General features: G+C 41.2%; 1 protein-coding gene across 1 annotated transcript in view; it reads right to left on the bottom strand.

Moving 5' to 3' along the window:
• Window positions 1-9,532: 9,532 nt before the first annotated feature.
• Window positions 9,533-20,415, bottom strand: part of LOC101467299 (glutamate receptor ionotropic, NMDA 2C) — a 63,608-nt gene continuing 52,725 nt past the window's right edge. The window contains exons 15-17 of the mRNA XM_076887653.1: window positions 18,245-18,432; window positions 16,331-16,563; window positions 9,533-12,401 (exon numbers count right to left, since the gene is read on the bottom strand). Coding sequence (XP_076743768.1) covers window positions 10,842-12,401; window positions 16,331-16,563; window positions 18,245-18,432 — 1,981 coding nt within the window. The 3' untranslated portion in view covers window positions 9,533-10,841. The remainder of the gene's footprint in view (window positions 12,402-16,330; window positions 16,564-18,244; window positions 18,433-20,415) is intronic.

The following is a 20,415-nucleotide window of genomic DNA, read 5'->3' as shown; positions in this document are numbered from 1 at the left end:
CATAGCTGTGGTAGTTTATTTTGTTGTTCTTTATAATCTGTGCCAGTGGGAGCATTCAAATGTTAAACAGAGGGGGTCCCAAGATGGAACCTTGGGGAACTCCACATGTGATACTTGTCTTCTCAGATGTGAAGTTACCTATTGATACAAAGTATTTCCTGTTTTCTAAGTATGTTTTGAACCAGTTTAGTACAGTTCCTGAAAGACCTGTCCAGTTCTCCAGTCGTTTGAGTAATATGTTGTGGTCAACTGTATCAAATGCTGCACTGAGATCCAGTAAAACTAAAACTGACATTTTTCCACTGTCTGTATTCAGACATATGTCATTAAACACTTTGGTCAGAGCGGTTTCAGTGCTGTGGTTCTGTCTAAAACCTGACTGGAAGTCATCATAGCAGTTATTCTGTGTTAAGACGTAATTGAGCTGTTGAGAAACTGCTTTTTCAATGATCTTACTTAAAAATAGGAGATTTGAGATCGGCCTGTAGTTGTTCATTTATGTCTTGTCAAGATTGTCCTTTTTCAGTATAGGTTTAATTACAGCAGTTTTTAGTGTTTCTGGAAACACACCTGACATTAAAGAAAAGTTGACGATCCGTAACAGGTCTGACTCCAAAGTCTTTGAGACCTTTTTGAAAAAACTTGTTGGCAGGACATCTAAACAGCAGGAGGAGGAGTTCAGTTGACCTAAGTTCACTGAATTTCTCGGAGGAACCCACCCGAGGGATTAATAAAGTTTCATCTAATCTAATCTAATCTAATCTAATCTAATCTAATCTAATCTAATCTAATCTAAGATGTCCTCCAGGTCTTTGCTGTTAATAGGGTGAAACTGTTTGATGGTGTTTAAACAGTTTTTCGATGGACACAGTACATATCCTGAATCTGCTGTTGATGTACCAATTGCTTGTCTAATTTTTTGGATTTTTTCTGTGAAGAATTTGGCAAAGTCATTGAATGAAGTTCATCTGCCACTGACACAGGAGGGTTTGTTAGCCTGTCAACTGTAGAAAATAAGACCCGAGCATTATGACTGTTTTTGGTGATGATGTCAGAGAAGTAGGAACTCCTTGCACTTGAGCTTACGCTAATGAGAAAAGAAAGAAGAAAAAAACAAACAAACACTTGTTTTTAGAGCTCTTTGATGGAGGGACGCTTCAGACCGTTGTCATGATTGTTGGTGAAACTACAGTTATGAACAGCTCTGGTGCTGTCGCTGGTAGAAAAATGGAGCCAAGGTCCAACAAGTATGAATGAAAAATAATAAACAAAAAAACAACCACCAAATGTAGGATGGAATGCAGGGAACAGACACGTTGATTTTAGAGGGAGAAAACCCAGCTAAGCTACATTTGCTGATGATCCTCTCATTTCATGTCGCCTTCCATCGCATCTACTGTACAAGACAGCAGAAGGAGTGACACGCACAACATCACTAAACAAAGTATGAAAAAAAAGATAGAAACAAGCAGAGTTTTTGAGTGGATGTCAAAGAAAGGAACTCTGTTCTGTCCCATTTCCAGCTGTGAAACCATCACACACTGATGCATTAAAAGGGATCAACAGCTCTGAAAACCATCATCCCATCATTAACAACACCCTGATGGATATCTTTACTTCTTATTCTGGCCTCCTCCACCAGGAGAGCATAGGACTTTACCTCATATTAGTGGAGGAGGGAAAGACTCATAGAGGGAAAAAGATGTTGAAGATAATAAGGCTGCTCACAGCTTCTAGGTCAGGAGGCTGGGACTGGTTAATTAGAGGGCTCTGGTTTGGGCTTCTGTAGCCTGCAGTGTGTGTGTGTGTGTGTGCATGTGTAGTTATGTGTCTTCCTGGCAGGATGTGGGGCCTCGTTCCTTGGCTGTGCCATTGGCGGCTCATGGTGAGGCTTTGTTAATTTGCTGAAGTAATCGCTGCCAAAACACCCCAGGAGCTGTCACCTTGGAAGGACAAGAGGAGAGGCGACAGTGTGTGCTTTATACTGTTGTTCACAGGATGTCAGCAGCGTGACACCTGCTAATCACAGCTGCCACTTTCATGTGAGGAAATCAAGATCTTCCACAGAGCTGATTTATTCGTCAGACAAGGTGGAGCAGAGCTTCTGTGTTTACCTCTGTGTTTCTTGGTGAGGTCGCATCTGATGATATATAGGCTGTGTACACACAGGCCAGACCCTGATGTGCTACACTGAAATTACTCCCCAAAAAACTCATTGAGAAACTGGTGTGCCTCAGGATTGGGGCTTCTGGTCTAATAGATACTGGTGACAGTTTGGGAGGGATGAAAAATCCAGCTAATCAATAAGAAGCTGAGGAAAATGCCGTGTGAGGTGCAAGACATGGTACCACACTCCCATTTTTCCACCATGTCTCCTAGAAAGTACTTATTTCTTATCTAGTACTCATTTGGGTTGGTAGGAAGTATAACTGTTGCTCAGATTATGTTTACAGGCAACAATTTTTTCTTCGTTTTTGCTCTTATGAGCAGTGGTAACAAGGAGTCTGGCGTTAATGGGGTTAATATAAACAGCAAAAGATTTTTACATCCTGCAAAGAAAGTGTGGGTGTGTTTTTAATATTGTAGCTTGAATTAAGGTTGTAACCTAAGAGATGTAGCCACTATGGAGTGAGCTTACATTTTAAAGCCTTGGTTAGCATTTTGGCTTCATAGTCTGATGTGTTCCCTTGTCTTTTTCATCATGCTTGTTGCTGTGGGTTTCATGTTTTCCTTATCATCCTGTTTTAATATTGATTATTATTAGCACCTACAGCTACAGCAGTGTCTGCATATACTCCGCCTGTCCCTCAGAGCAGCCATGTCTCTAACAATGCAAAACTTTAAGCTTTAAAACAGATTAAACTTGGAAATTACATTGAAGAAATCACTGCCCTCTGTAGTTGTGATGGAGGGGAAGTTTAGCTGCAGTAATGCTGGGCTGCTCCAGATCTAGCTATTCTAACATGGTTAGACTCACTATACAAGAGTCTGTCGTAGTCTGAAGAAAAAAGGACAAGCAGCCTACTTTGATTAAAAATGATTAAAGAGCAGAGAAAAAATGCATTTCAGTAGTTTGTTTAAACACTAGATAATTGATCTGTTAATTAGGTTGACACTGGTCTAATTCAGTTACATATCTCTGTGTTTAAAATTCCCTGACCAAAATTGATCTCAACTTAACAAACAGTAGAGTTACTTTTACACCAAAGCATTTATTGTCTATGATTGTACCAGCTGTTACAGAAAGTAGAAGCAAATATAAATTTTTAAAGCCAAAACGAAAATTGCACATCCAAACGTGCTCTGGCCTCCATCTGTATTGTTCTGCTTATTTGATTTCCTTCTCCCTCAAAACAGATTTGAATCACAGCCTCGGCCTTCCTGAATGGCCGAGCTCATTCCCCTCCCAAAGATGGGAGTGATTGTGGGGCATGAGCCTGAAGATTGCTGAAGTAATTAACGTTCCTGCCGGCTGGCAGATCCAATCGTCTCGTCTCGGATACAGCGGGAGCTGCTGCATGCCCGCACATTCACGCACACAAGCACGCACAGACATGCACGTGGAGTCTCAAATTCAAAGTTTAATTGCATACTGTAGCACAATAAAATATGTCCTCATATGCACAGACAGCTGTCACACTCAGAATGCTGTACTGCTTTGATGATTTAGTTAATATGAAAGCGAAAGTCAAAACAACCAGAGCGTCTGTCATCTACAGCATGTTCTTGCATGTACGTATGCCAGTGAAATAGCAATGATGTTGTTTTTCAGTGCTTGTGTATCTCTCTTTAATTTTAATAAGGCCATCATTACAAAATTGTACTCCTTCACGCAGCTGTAATTTCACCCAAGATTTGAAGATGCTTGGGATCTTTTCACTGGAAGGTTTTCCACATTTCCTGGTTTTCCATATTGTCGTCCTGCAATTCAAATGATAATCCTTCCTCTGTCAGACACAGAGAAATAAATCTTTCCTTGCCTCTCTTTGCTCTCCTGCACACTTCCCACCTGTTCTCATATCAGCTGTCCTAGTATTTTTCTCTTATCCTTCTCCTCTTCTCTCCTCATTCCCTCCACCTCCCCTACCTTATTCTCTCCATCTCCTCGCCGAGCCACCTCATCTCGTGCCCTCCTCCTCGCTTTCTGTCTCTCCTCCTGTGACAATTCTCAGCCATCTCCTTTGCCATCTCTAGTTTCCCTCGACAATCTTTTTTCCTCCCCTCAACTCTTGCTCCAAATATTTTTCTTCTCTTCATTTCTACCCACACATTTTGTCCTCTCATCTCATCCCCTCTTCCTCTTTCCTTTTCCTTCTTCTCACCTATCAGGGAGGGCAAGCCAGCCTTTTGTCTCAAGGTGACTCAGAGCATCTGGAGCTGTTGCCGCGACATGTGAAGCAATTTATTCGCAAGCGGGAGGTGTGAGGAGACCGGACTCCGGCTCTCTGGTGACTCCAGACGTTGTGGCCGTCGACCCTGTCAAGGTTGCTGCTTGTTTATATCCGTATATTTTTTTTAAAAAGAAAAGCATATGCATAATTAAAAATTAACTGGGCTGCCAGATTCAGTTTGTGCTTCTTGGCATTAATTTTATTTAAAAAGAGGTCATAAACAAGCAGATTTACACACTGGATGAACGAGTCGAACATCCCAGTGTGAAGTGAGGTGTGTCAGTGCAAATGACAAGATGAATGGATGAATAATGTTTTACCTTCAAGGGTGGTCTTTATAGACTACTGTGTCCTGACATGAAAATTAAATCAGCAAGCTGTTAAAGGTGCCTAATTGTTCTTCATTTCTTCATGTGCTTCCCTCCCCTTTCATCCGTGTCTGGGATTGAGATGCCATATGTTTATGTGTGTCAGTATGTATTTATAGATGGAAAAAAATGATTTGAATGTGTAAATGTTGTGCAAGTACTTCATATTAAAAACATGTCAATGTGTTGGTCTCTGTGTGTGACGTCGGCAGCCTGTCCCAGGTGCTCCATTGATGTTTTCATATGCATGAGTCACATCTTTCATCATTTGGCAGGACAGGTCCTTCATCAGTACTGATGGAGCCTCTGCACACATGTAATCAAGACACAGGCACACAGACACACACACACTGGAATACATCCAGGTTTCCAGGCATTTAGTCACCTCAAGGAATGCAAATGACTGTGCTTATTTTTTTTTTAATTCAAAGCACTCAAGTAAAACACTGAAATGATTTTCTGTACAGTGTCTCTCACAGTTATTGTGTGGCTATTACCATTATCTGCTAGCTGTGCCAGCCTTTTCATGCTGTGCAACAACAACAAAACAGAAGAGTCTGCAGCCGTTTTTGCTGTCCTTAGGCGCAGTGGTTCATCGAGCAAGTGTCGCAGCCTGCACAGTTTGTGTATACAAAGACATATGACTTGTTAAAAAGAAGAGACTTGTTGGAATTAAAAATAATCAAATGACTGATCATCAACAAGTGTGACCATCTCTATGAAAGCTGTGGTTTTCACAGTGTTAACGCAATGACACAATCTTCGCGGCAGTGAAGGCCCCAGCATATACACCCTAAGATCAGACCATGCGATACTGGGCTACATCTGAGACTCTGCAGGCTTCAGTTAGTATGTTAAATGTTAAAATGAATAACAGTGCAGTTATAAAAAGACTAAAACCATATAGGTTTGTTTTCTTTTGTGAAGGATTTCCAGGAAAAATCTTAATCTGTTTAAAACATCCGCTTTATCCGAGACCGGGTCGCGGGGGCAGCAGCCTAAGCAAAGAAGATGGATGAAGATGTTTAAAACATTTTTTGGCCATAATGTGCATAGTTCAGCCGAAGTCCAGATCTCAGTCTGATTGAAATGCTATGCAGGACCTTTAGAAAAATGTCTATAAACAAATGTCTGAAAACCTCAATGAACTGTAAGAAGAGTGCGCTTATTGGTTATTGTTGCTAAAGGTGGTTCTGCAAATTACCTAATCATGGGATTACTTAGTTTTACTTCGACTGCAAAGAGTCCAGTGAAGATACACCAAAATCTTCATTTTGTCTTTTTAACCACTCAGAGGAGGCTTGCTTTTATGTTTCTGGCCATTGTCTTACTGAATAACACAAGTAAGGCTACGCTTCAAAGCATTTCCTTCAGGATTTTCTAGTAGACAGCAGAAATCATGATTCCATCAATTATAACAAGTCGTCCAGGTCCTGAAACAGCAAAGCAGCCCTAGACCACCACACCACCTCCACCACGTTTAACTGTTAGTATGATGTTCTTTTAATAAAATGCTGTGTTAATCTTATTTGGGCATGTGTGGCATTCAGATCTTCAAATGTTGTTCCGGGTTCTTCTGTGACCTCTTGGATGTGGTGGGCTCTTGGAGCAATTTTGGTGGTCCAGTCAATTTTACGAAGGTTCACCCGTGTTTCTCGCTGTGACTTTTGATTTTTTTTTTTTAGATCCATACATGCTCCAAAGGGTGGCTGGCCTCTCCCTTAGAGATAGGGTGAGAAGTTCAGCCATCCGGGAGGGGCTCAGAGTAGAGCAGCTGCTTCTCCACATCGAAAGGAGCCAGCTGAGGTGGTTCGGGCGTCTGACAAGGATGCCTCCTGGGCGCCTCCTGGGTGAGGTGTTCCAGGCATGTCCCACCGGGAGGAGGCCCCGGGGCAGACCCAGGACACGCTGGAGAGATTATATCTCTCGGCTGGCCTGGGAACGCCTTGGTGTTCCCCCGGATAAGCTAGAGGAGGTGGCTGGGGAGAGGGAGGTCTGGGCCTCTTTGCTTAGGCTGCTGCCCCCGCGACCCAGCCTCGGATAAAGCGGATGAAGATGGATGGATGGATGGATGGACATGCATAACAATCCATAGATCCATAGAGATCAGGACAATTTAAAATTCAGACTCAATGAAAACCAAAGTTTTGACAAAGAGTTTTTATGAGTCATCTTAAGGTTAGTTATTAGTTATATTCATGCAATAGTTAAAACTTTTCACTAACAACTAAAAAATGTGAACTGTAATTTAACATATGGTAAATATAAAAACAATATGCAAGAGCTAAAGAATGGCAACAAAAAAAAAATGGTGCTGATGTGTTACAGTTACATAAATGTGGAGAGATCTGGTCACAGAGCCCCAGATGGCCTGATAGCATGTAGAGGGTGTTTACTGATGGCTGGGATGAATTACTTTCCCCACAGCAGAATGGAGAAGCTCTTCCAGATGTTAATGTGTAACAAAGAAGTGAAACGTGCAGTTCTTAAAACCTCCATCTGAAGAAGGTTATTTTAGATTATGCTATATTTAGATTATGTTTTTTATTAGCACAAGTACATCATTCTCCACTGTATACATTGCTGCTTCATAGATTACAAGTTCAAATTCAGAAGCATCCATTTTTTCCTTCTCACCAACAAAAGAAAATGACATAGATGCTTTATGATATAGAGATGGGCATCTCTTCTAACTATACTTTCCTTTTGCACAACAATGCTATCAGATAGTTGTACCCAAAAAGATAAAATCCACCTTCACCAGTTCAAATCCAGGCTTTTTATCTTGGGCCAAAAAGCATGTCTTAATTACATAATTACCAAAGCCCGCTGAGCCTCTTTCTGATCTTCTAGGATGAAAAGCAGTCCAATTACCTCAAATGCTAAAAATATGGGATCAGCAGCAGAGAAGAGGATTAAATCAATATTATGGTCCAATCTAAGGCAATGCTCCAATAACAAAGAAGAAAGTAATGGAAAAATCATAGTGCTCAATGTTTTTGCTCCCGAACATTACTCATCTGGCTTCCTCAATGGAGTCTTATCTCGTTATGACAACAGCATGGAGTAAAAGGTCACCTTGGACTGAGGTATGTTATCTTTGGTTGAATTTGCTTCAGGCAGGGGTTACTGGAGAGTTAACAGCGTGCCATGATCGCCACTCTGTCAGGTTTGGTAAACGCTGACAGAAATTATGTCAAAAGTTGAAAAGTTGACAGCAGATTAGAAGTGACAGAAGAACATCACTGCCAGTTGATGGTATCTTTTTTTCTGCCTTGTGTCACCAGCTGACATGTGACCCAAACACCAAAAGGATATTCCTCCCGGATGCTGCAACAGATGATTGACCTCCATATGACAAGATCAGCGAAGGAGGCTTTGATCTGTGACCAGATCCTCATCTTCGTCCGCTAGTCTGTCTTTCCTGTCCTTTCTAACTTGTATATTTTCTAAGTTCTTAGTTATCAGATATCACTGTTGTGCCATTGTTTGATATTTAAGTATGTTTAACTATATTTTCTACACATATGTGTTGATTTTTGATATGTGATCAGAGGTTTGGCAAATAGAGAAGTTAGTTCAAAAGTCGTGTATGTATTAACAGATGTGTATTTACAGAGAAGTCTGAATTAAGACACTGAACAGCAGGCACTTAGCTGTGCCTCATAATCTACCACAAAATCTCTGTAACATACACACAATGACATGTTTGTATATTTTCAACATGCAACAATTCTTTACAAAAACAGTACTCACCCCTCAGAACTTGATCTTTTGTCACAGCAAAGTCACTGATAACTCAGATCCGAGGTCCTGGTGACATAGTTACTCTGCTCTCTTATCTCCTTCCTCCTTTGATCACTATTACAGCGGTCACCAACCCCTGGGCCATGGACCGGTCCGTGAGTCGTTTGGTACCAGGCCGCGAGAGTTGAGGCTCAGGTGTGAAATTTATGGTTTTCAGGGTTTTTATCATTTTTTGGCGTTATTTTTTTTTTTATTGTTTTTATCGTTAACTCTGTTTCCCTGGATCTTTTCCCGGGTGTTATGAATAAATCGTCTCTTTTTTTTGTACTGGTACTGGTTTTATGTTGTTGCATTTATCTGCAACACCTTAAAGGCTGGTCTGTGAAAATATTGTCGGACATAAACTGGTCCGTGGTGCAAAAAAAGGTTGGAGACCGTTGCACTATTATATTACTTTACCTGCTAAACGTAATTTATAATGCCACTGTGCTGACGACATTTACTATAAACAAATTATTGCATCGTTGACGTCAACCGGTTCACGAGCGTTTTCTACAAATGACAGGAAGCTAAATCAAGAAGTACAAGTGATACATTTCCCAGCATTCCCGTCCACCATCAAAACTTTCCTGAGGCAATGCTTGTTTTAAATAATTGAGTGCAAAACGCTTGAATAAATATTTGATGCATAAAAAAAGGCTTTGGTTCACAGTCTGTCCACCTTAACATAATAGTGAACAATGTATTCTGTGTAACCTGAAGGATCCGTATGATATTCCTTTTGATTTGACCCCAGGGCTGAATAAGATTTGCGATACAGATGTGTAGCTAACCAAAATCTCTAAGGAATGTTTCCACCACCTTGTACTATGAAACTTTCTATGCTGTGATGAACTAAGGTCATGGAATCAAGTATCAGGCTACCCAGAGTACTGTAATATGGCTTTGTATTCTACTAGAATACAAATGTTCCTCAACAAAATAGGAGCAACAAAGAAGAAGTACACATGCATATTCTTTCAAAAAGGCTCTTTAATTGGTCTAAGTGATTAATTACAGGGTGAGGGAGCCAGGTAATATAGATACTAGAATAGCTTTCAATTACCTCATTTAAATTTGATCATTAAACAGTTAGAGGAGATGGGAAATAGGGACAATGAGGGAATATAAAAGAGTGGAAAAGAGGGAGTGATGAAAATCGTAATATAGGCAAACTGTAGAGTTAATACAGTAATAACAAATGTTTCAATAAATCAGCGACAGCTTTACAAAAAGAAAAACTCAGAATGTGCCAGAGGTGTATTTAGAAAAAGAGTGACTATAAATTCCTATCATATGTAGAATACATGAATATGACACTAACAGCCTCAATTAACACATTTCTCTATATTGATATAGTATTTAGGATATAGAATTGATTTAATGTCAGGCCCTGTGCGATGTTGTGCTGTACTGTAGCCTCACAGTGAGACACAGCGAGGAACGAGAGTCCATAGTTTAAGACACCTAGTGCTGGTCAATCCTGTCCTGTCGCTTTCACCAGTTTGCAGATTGTGTTCACATGGACTGCTTTCACATAGTCAATCCCTTGTCTGCCTCATCACTACATGAAGACGTGAAGATTTTAGCTCCAAAACATTATGAATATTTAATTAAGTTACCTGAAAACAACAGATGTCTCAAAATGATTATTACTTCAGTTTAGAAAACTGCTGCTGCTTTGTGTTTCTGGAATACAAGCATTTTAATACTGAATGTTTCATGTTGGAATAAAACTCTCCACGTCTGCTTTGCATCTCTCTTAAAATATCTTGCTACAATGGCTGCTTGTTTTTGGTGGTTGTGTTTAAAGATAGTCCATCTATTCGACACCCAAGACTAAATCCCAACCATCCACAATAAAATATACACAACACACACAGCATGAAAACTCTGGTTATAGTTTAACCATGCGCCAACACCATAGACTGCTGTAAATTTTGGTGCACATTGAAGCACAGAAAACACATAAGCGTTGTTCATAAGAAAGCAGCAAGTGGGTTTAACCTGCCAACGTCAGATTTCGGTAGCTTTCTTGAGGATATATTGGTAACAGTGCAGTCTTCTTTCTGTACTGATTATCGCGTCAGTTCAACATATCCGTAAAATCTGGCGAGCCAAAACTTTGTTCTTTACCACATAAAGTCACATCGAAAATCAACAGTTACTTCAAGTCACACACTTTACCCTTTTATGTTAATCTAACCAATAAACTCTCTCCACAGTGGTAATGTTTTAATGTCCTGTCAACTGTATAACCACAATTTTCACCTTTTGAGGTCCTAGAGGTGTCCAATCAAACTTCAGATTCCAAGCTGGACACCCGTCGCCAGGGCCTAAGTACACAGGGGCTCCCCACAGGCTGCCCCCCTGCTCCCTGACCTACCTGAGCCTCTGATCCAGTCTGGGACCCCTGATAGACCCCGTAGGCTCCATACACACTGTCCTGGTACAACAGAGCCCGCTGCCCCCCACACCCCCCACCACCACAAGCCAACAGCTGGCAAACTGGGCTGGATCCTGGGTGATTGCTAGCAGTCTGGCTGTGGTGCTGCAAGTCCAGAGGACCATGGTAGAGGGGGAGTCCAGGGTATGAGTTCAGGTAATGTGCATACTGTCTGCTGAGCAAGCTGGTGGCTCTCCGTACCACGCCCCGCCCTATCCCAGTCCCATGTTGCACTGCTTCTCCATATGTTGGTAGGTGGGTTGAGTGCGAGTAGCGCAGCCGCTGGCCCTTACGCCCATTGGGCTTCCTTTGGTCCTCCCTTATATGGAGGTAGGCCTGGTTCCTCGGGAGGCACAGGTTGTTTCGAAGATGTGCAGGATTGTATGCCTTAGCAGGTGTAGTTTGAGTAAGAATACATGGGAAGAGGTCTGGAAGGGTTGAAGGTGATTGACTGGACAGGGAAGACTGGGATTCATCAAGCTGGTGGATCTGCTCGCTACCCCATGTTGCTTTGAGAAAAGAGGGGCGTCTGTGCCTGCGTCTGCCTCTCAGCACAAGGTCCTCCGGTGGCCAAGAGCCGTAGTTCTCTACACGCGGAGGCATCGTCTCCCCTGTGTAAATATTGTCAACGCTCGGGGACGACATGTGGTTGTCTTGGAGGTGGTTGACTTTAAGCTCACTCAGACACACAGGACTTTTGTCACTCTTTTCCTGCTCCCCGTGTATTCTCCTCTCCACATCCCCATCGTCAAACTGAAAACTCTTGGACCTCCTTTTCCGTCGGGAAAACCCCAGTTGAACATGCTGGTTTTGGGGTGAGGAGGCTGGGTGAGAGGTGTAGATGTCAGGTAGCTGGAGATCGGTGCAGGGAATGAAGGACGAGTGTGAGTGGGTGTCTACATAGAGTCTCCCGGTGGTTTGGTAGTGGTGTGGATGTTGATGAGGGAGTGGCTCTCCAACGGCCAAGTGGGGACTGCTGAGGCTGGAAACAGGAAGTGGTCTGTCATACAGACATGAAGTAGAGCGTGTTGGTAGTGTGTAGCGCAGTGGTGTGGGCCTGCTCATACCCCTCTGCTGTTTCAGAGAGGTTACAGCAGTCAGAGGTGGGGTTAGAGACTGCTGAGGAAGAGAGCAATGATTCTCTGTAATATAAGCAAACCCTGCTGGTACAGCTTCTGTGGCAACTTGTGGAACACGAACAGGCAAGCTGCCACCATGTCGACTCAGCTGTTCAATGGTCTTGGTGGCGTTGTCCAGGGAGCTCTCTACATTAGCGGTGGAGACCAAATCCTTTGCAGTTCGAAGCATCTTAAGCATATTTGCTTGCGCGTAATTGGAGGTCAAATCAGGTTTGGCCAAACCAGACGAACGCCCAGTATCCTCCACTCCATTGAAGCAACTGTAAATACCCTGAAAGATAAACGAGAGGGACAAAAAAAACAAATAAAGAATGAAGACAAGACGTGAGAAAAATTCTTTGCCCCCAAAGATCTTTTTAAGGACTACTTTGGCATTACCTTGAAATACTGTTTAGTTTCTTTTATATGTTTGTATTTCATCTGATCTAATGAGAAAGGCTGAGCTGCATTACAATACAATGTTGTGTGTTATAATAGACCACTGCTGGTTATAACTACAGTGAGAGTTGGTGAATCCTTATTTATAGCTGCTGTCTGTGTTTCTAATATTAGGAAGAAACAGTGAACATAGTGGTGGTTCAGGCAGGGTTCAAGAAGTCAATCTCTGCAACAGTCTTGGCCACACTACTGAAGCTGCTTTAGGCTACTCTCAGCTGTGGTGTGTCTGCAAGCAACTTTGCAACCCACCTCCATCTCAGCTTCTCCTCTTAATGATGTCAGTGATTCTGGCTGTAGCTGTGCATTGGATGTTAACCTGACATATGTTGGTTGCACATATCTGAGGGAAGCACAACAGGTTCAAATAATACTAGTCCTATTCTAGCTGGATATGTCTTTCACAGATTGAACCAACGGCACATATCCAGCCACAGCTTCATCTGTCACAGCAGGAAGAGAAGCTACCGTTCTGCTTACATCCAGATGTCTACTGTCTGTACTGCAATACTTCTCTCAATTACCACAGACAAGAATGACTCAAAAGACAAGAAAACAGAATTTAGGAATAAATCAAGAAATCACTGGTTAGCCACAAACTGTTTAACTTTGAATCGCCCTAGTGGGAACAATTTGACAGATGAGATTTCCCCCATCTTAAAGTGATGACCCACCTCTTATATACTAAACATCCCATTGGCATAAAAATAGATTTCATTAATATCTTATCTTGTCACCAAGGCAAGTGTTAGTCACCAGTAAATTATGCATTCTCCCCGAACCCAAGGAAAAACTGTTTAAGCTGAGAGGATTGGACCAATAGTGGCACATGGGGACACATGCCTAAAGTCCCTTACAGAACAAACTGTCTCTAACTCTAACAAACAAAGAGCCAAATCCCATGACTGTTCTCTGCTTACAGTTAGCTGAGACATCCTGAAAGAGCCAAATTTAATTTGGTCCTTGGGGCCGCCCCATATGGATTAATGATCAGATAGTCATTTAGCCGTTAATCTGATAAAACCCAGATCCAGGCACAATGTAGAGGAGGCTGGAGTCATAGACTCCATTTTCCTGGCTGTAACTGAGGCCAGAGCATTTTGCCTCAATAACCACATTCCAAAACAACTGCATCAACAAACTGGGTAGTGATTTAGGCTAATTGAACATTAGGCAATCAAAGTTAAATGCTGAGTAAACATCAGAATTAGAGCTGCTTTTCATCCTTTTTTGTCTCTCCCCTCCCCTCTCATTCTTAATAAGAATACTGTACCATTTTAGCTAACATTATAACAAGGCCTTTCAATAACGCAATGTAATTGCATGCAAATACACAGCCATTTGCATTAATTTATCATCACATAAAAGCCACTTCGTGTAAAACAACATGTTAAATGAAGAAAAAACCAACCAACCACTTAGAGCCAAAATAATATACCAGCCAGTCTTTCAATCTCTCCAGCAAGCTGTTATACAACTAATCAAATTACAGGGGCCAATCAGTCACTTAACTAAATGATCAATGCAAAAATCAGCGAGGCAATTTCTCAATCCCCCTTCTGTAAATCATGCAATCAGTTATCAAACCAACCGAGGATGCATAAACAACCCAGCTCTCTCACAAAAACAACTTAATCAACTGACAAGAGGCAACCTGATAGCTGAGAGGTTAGAGCACATAACAGCCATCCATCCATTTTCTTCATCGCTTATCCAGCCAGGGTCAGAGTGAGGCTGGAGCCAATCCCAGCTGACACTGGCTAAGAGGTAGGGCTGAACGATATATCGCATTTGCGATAATATCGCGACATGATCAAGTGCAATTTTCTAACCGCAAAGGCTGCGATTATACTGCGATTATATTATACAATTCATGGGCTGCATCCTCCTGAGGCCGCATTTGTAGACCGATTACGTCACAGCGACGTGCCGAAGGCTGTCCAAATTACTACCATATCCCAGAATTCATAGCGCGGCCCAGCCAAACTCCAGTTTCCAACAATGGCGGCCGCTACTAAGTTTTAAAATTACTCATACTAATCTTTCTGGGTCACAAAATAAACTTTTAACATATTTTCAGGCGAGAAAGTAGTTGTGTAAACATCAAATATCTGCTCGGTTTATCAAGATATCCCATATTTGCAAAAGTGCTTCGACGTTTTCAGAGGCGTCTGCTACCCACCAGCTCGACAGCTAGCCGGGAGCTCGAGGGTTACTGATGCGGCCGAGAACGGCACAACTCCCGGCACATCATTTTCAGATCACCGCGGAGTTTCGCTGCTCGCGTTAAACGTAATATATAAGTCACTTAGACAACCTAAAAATGTTATTGTTGGGCTTTTTTCAGTGTTTTGTTTGTTCGTGAGTAAATCGGTTTGGCTGAGATTAAAGTTATTAGATTAGATAAAATAAAACTTTATTAATCCCCCGGGTGGGTTCCTCCTTGGTTTTCACACAGCTGACTAAACGTCAAACAGAAAACTTATTAAACAGAAGTATGAGACAGTCGAGAATTTACACCAGTGTCTGGTTATATTTTAGATAGCAAGAAGCAGACGGCCGAGTTTATTAAACTCCACCGAGACAGCGGTGACGCTAATCAGAAGGCTAGACCGTCCAATTTCACGCCTTTAAATTTTAAAGGCGTGTTTGTGTGTGTGTTTATACAATTGCTATTATGTTTGCACTTTATGTGTAATGTTACTGACTGCAGAGATCAGTAAGATGTGTGTATTTTTTATTTATTAGTTTTATTTATTTAATATTATTTTTTTAATTGAATGACTGTCTAGTAGTTCACAGATGTCGAAAAACTGAGTGTGGTAAAGCCACTGATTTTTTTTATGTATATTTCTGCAATCTGCACATTGTACTGACTTTCATTTTAATGTTTACACCAGGGTTCCTTGTCAGCACTTTATGCTCAGATGTTTGTAAGCTAAAAATAAACTATTGTGTATGTTCAAATATACTGTTGTGATTGAAGAAGTTAAATAAAAATGTCAGTCATCAATTCATGCATCACCTCATGTCATCATAACAGAGGTCTGTCTTCCAGGAAAGAACAGTTTAAAATTAATGTAATATAGTATTGGCCATACTATATGATGTATTGCTTGTCTTTGTTTAATAATACAGAAGACAAAGACCTTAAAAAATAATCGCATATCGCATCGCAATCGCAATATTGGGGCAAAAAATCGCAATTAGATTATTTTCCATAATCGTTCAGCCCTACTAAGAGGTGGGATATACTCCGGATAGGTCACCTGTCCATCTCAGGGCTAACACAGAGATAGACAGGTGTTCGAGCTAACATCAACACATACGGCCAATTAACCTGAGGCAGGAAGCCTAAGCACCCAGAAAAAAGCCAGGTGGGCACAGGGAAATCATTCAAAGTCCACAAATAAAGGCCCCAGCCAACCAGCAGGTCAGAACCCAGCGTTAACCTCTGTACCAAAGAGCCATATCAACTGTTAAAAAAGAAGATTTAATCCAATATATGTAATATATTCATTATATATATTAAAATCAATATGTATGTCTAAATCTTTTTTGCATTTTCTGTGTCCTCACTGGACCACAGTGCAACCCTGGAACATACCAGATGTGCACAAATGCCATCAGCAGTGATCCCATCCCAATTCCCGCTTGATTTTTGCTGCCTGCTTTCTTTCTATCCTGCCTGTTTTTGTTGCTCCTATTTCCACGAAGGCAATAAATAAAACAACAAAAATCAGTGAACAAACTTGCAAATCTCACCCTGCTGATGGCCAACAGGAAGTCGAGTTTGTGAGACTTGTGAAGGGAGTGTCTTAGTTTCCAGTAAAGCAGGTGTTCCCAGGCAAAGACCAGCAAGCTGAGGCCCATAGCCACCAGTAGCATGTAGAATACACCTGCCATGTTGTCGATGTCCAACTTGCTGCTCATTACTTCGTTCTTCTCATTCTGGCAGATGCCTGACAACCAAACTGTCTCTAAGCGCTCGGTGTCTCCTAAAAGGGATGAAGGTTTATGGGAGTTAGTCAGAGACATGGCAGCTTTATAGTAACCTGAAGATAACCATTTCCATAATGAACATGTCATATGTTTTAGAGGTTTTTTACACTGTAGTTGGACAGAGCTAACTTCAGGCAACTCTGAATTCCATAGTGTGAATGCTTGTTGTAAACAAAGCAAACAATTATTCTGGATAGATGAAGTTTTTAAGGTGATTTAAGTTTTTGGAGTAGAGCAAAGTTTTTGTTTTGTTTTGTTTTGCTTTAGAAAACAAAATATTCAAATGTCATAGGTTTCAATTTCTCATAATAAACCTATGATAATTATTATTCAGTTTGCATGACTCATTCTGTATTGCGGCCTAGGAATCGTAACAATTGGAGGCTCGTCCAATATTCCCACCTTTAATTTTGGGAAAATGTGAGTAAATATAGTCTAGTTGTTGGTTTAGTGGACTGTATGATTTGCACTTGTCTTTCCACTTTCCCTGGCCACATTAATGGCCCAGTCACAGGGCAAAGGGTTATTAAATGTTGATGATTTCCTTCTATTAAATTAACCCTACATATTGGGGAGAAATGTGCTCAGATTGGAGTGTGTTTAATTTGGTTTATTGTTCTTTTTGCACACACATCATATGCCACACACTTGCCAGCTCATCCATGCACTGCTTCACACCACTGATATGAATTTACACTCATCATGATTATTATTAAGTTTAATTAACCTGTGGTAATCCTTATTCATTTGGTGGTGCAACTTCATTCTTTGTTGCCTATGAGCTGACCATATATAGTGGAGATCTGTGTGGCTGGAACACAGGTATGTCTAACTGAAGTGAATATTTCCATCTGTGGAGATACTGTATAGCTTTAATGTGAATATGTGAATTATAAAGGGAGATATTAAGTGCATATTATACTGTATATTTAGGTAATTATTAATGTTTTTTAAAATTCAACAAAGTTTTGGACCAAAACTCAAAGATATGTATGCATAAGGTGTACACAAAAGCTTTATACATATGCATATTTTGTCTTCTTTGTTTTTCTGGTCATGTTAATGCATTCCCCTGTTCCAATACAGCACCCTTTATATCAGAGAACGTAAGGTCCCTGAACATATCTCCATTAAATATCATTACCACAAAAGCCACCCCTCTAGGCCTCTGAACAGGTGGCCACCTCTTGAGCTGAGCTCTCCCCAGCGGCCCATTTTATCACCCAGTTACCGTATGTTGACCATAAACACACTGTTAGTTACATCATCACGGAAAACTCGGAGTGAGTGTGAGTGTGTGCGTATGCGGGGAGGGTGCTCTTAAGCTCTCAGAGGAGGGAGGATATTAACTCCACACCGGCGGCAGCCACCATGGTGAATGTGTTTGTGTGTATGTGTAGGTAGGACGTGTATATATATGTGTGTGTGAGTGTGTCACAGAGATAATCATATCCCTAACATTTCCTGCTGTTCTGCAGGATATTAACTCTTCCCTGTAAGCCCACTTCCCTGCTGATACAGCACACACTGAACTGGACTGACTCCAGATACATGGTGCACATACAGTGTGCCACAGAGACAGAAATAAACACAGACGTTTACAGTTGAGGAAAATCTAAAAGTGTGTGCAGGTACGAGATGTACTTTTGAAAATGAAAGATTTGGATCTGTGCCTACCATCTCCAAGGAACTGCAACAGTGCTAGATCAATAGGTCGTTTCCAGCGTGAGTCTTTCTCCAGAGCGATGCCATACCCCGTGGTGGCAAACACTTTCCCACTGCCGATGGTCACCAGTTTGCAGCCCTCATCCTTCCCGGCCATGTAGTTTAAAACAGCAGCATCATAAATGAAGGCGTCCAGCTTCCTGCATGCAAATGGAGTATCTTAAGTGTAGTGGCTGTTTGATGTTTTTATATATACATATATATATTACTTAAAATGTTCTCTGTATGATTTTATTTCCACCCTGATGAAGCTTCAAATCCAAATGCATCAGTCAGTCAATAAAGTTATTCTATATATTACAAGTTCTGCTGGATTTTTCAGACTGTAAGCTGTCCTCATGAACCACAGACGTAGGTGAAGTTGTTCCAGAATCCCCTGCACCGTGTGTTTCACTGCCTAACTTTACCCTCCTTCTGATTTCTCTTTTCCGTTTTGCATATTTGTCATATTTGCATGTGTTAGATCATGAACACATTTTAATATTAGACAAAGATTACAGAGTAAACACAAAATGTATTTTTTTTAAATAATGACTTCTTTTATCAAGCAAGTAAAGTTATCCAAACCTACCTGGTCCTGTGTGGAAAAGCAGTTACATCCTAAACGTAAGTAACTAACAACCTGGCTGTGACAAGAATTGCAATCAAGTGTTTGTGAAAACTGGCAACTGATGGCAGCGGATGGCCGCCCCACCCTGAGCCTGGTTCTGCTGGAGTTTATATCCTGGTAAAAGGAGTTTTTCCTTCCCACTATCGCCAAGTGCTTTCTCCTCGGTGGTCTTTGGCTGTATTATTGCAGGATCTTTATCTTATAAATAAAGCGCCTTGAGACAACAGATTAATTTTGTGCTATTTGAATTGAATTGAATAGATGAAGGCATCTTGAAGCAGCAAAGCAGCCCCAGACCATCGCACTACCACAGCCATGTCTGACTGCTGGTACCATGTCAGGACTCAGAGCTTCCAAAATGTTTGTCTTGTCAGGCCACTAAATATTTTCCCCAAACTCTTAGGGATGATCAAGATTTGGCAAATGTGAGAAGAGCTTTGAGTTCTTTTTGGTCAACAGTGGTTTTCGCCTTGGAACTCTCCCATGAATATCATTTTTTCCCAGTCTCTGAAGGCCCAGTGAGGCCTGCAGTTCCTTAGATGTTGTTCTGGGCTCTTGGAATAACTTTGCTAAACCAGCCACTGCTCCAAGTTTTGTCTATTTGTGGGTAATCACTCTCATCGCAGTTTAGTGGAGTATCAAAGCCTTAGAAACTGCTTTGTAAAGCTTTCCAGAGTAATAGACATCAGCGTGACTTCAGTGTCTTTAGAGGGTGGCATAATTATATGATGCTTTTTCGACAGGTGTAACCGTAATCATGCCTAAGAATGGTTTGTGACATTTAACTCAAATTAAAACAAAAAAAAGGTTAATCGCAGTTAATTCATGTTCCAACAAGAGTTGGGTGTATTTTTTCACAAAGCACCAGCATCAGCTTCGATAGAATTTCTCCCTTAGTGAATTTTTTTTGTACTTACTGAGTTGTGTACTCTGTGTGTAGTTTGGGGTATTTTAGCCTATCAAATAGGAATGTGGTATTTTACTTACTACAGCCCACATTCTGCCTTCTAGTCCGACATTACTGTCAGTTAATTTAAAAAGCAATCAACTAGTTTGAATCTTGTTTGATAGTAGAAATTCATCAAAAAGAAGCTTTACTCAGCTTTTTTTTAAAGTATAATGCCAAATTTAAATGCACCAGTTGAGAGCCTCTCTCTTACAACACTCTGAAGAGTCTCGAACAGAAACCCAGGCTGTCGGATACAAGGATATCGTTGGACCCCAAAGCTACAGCTAGAGGCTCTGTGAGGCTGAATTAAGATAAAAAACACTTTGGGCAAAGAGGTAACGTCAACGGGTTCACAATGACAGGCAAGTATTCACGGGCTAATATCTGTTCCCTGCAGACAGTGACTGTCTGCAACAAAATTGAGTTGGTTGGATAAAGTTTAAAGTTAGGACATTGCATTAGATTAAAAAGTCAAAGGATCAACACAATAGTTACGATTTATGCTCTTGGGCTCATGGATACCTGCACTAAATTTAATGGAATCTATCTCACTACATTAACCTC

Source organism: Maylandia zebra, linkage group LG8 (assembly GCF_041146795.1).
Source record: "Maylandia zebra isolate NMK-2024a linkage group LG8, Mzebra_GT3a, whole genome shotgun sequence".
NCBI lineage: Eukaryota > Metazoa > Chordata > Actinopteri > Cichliformes > Cichlidae > Maylandia > Maylandia zebra.
This window is presented reverse-complemented; position numbering and strand designations above follow the sequence as displayed.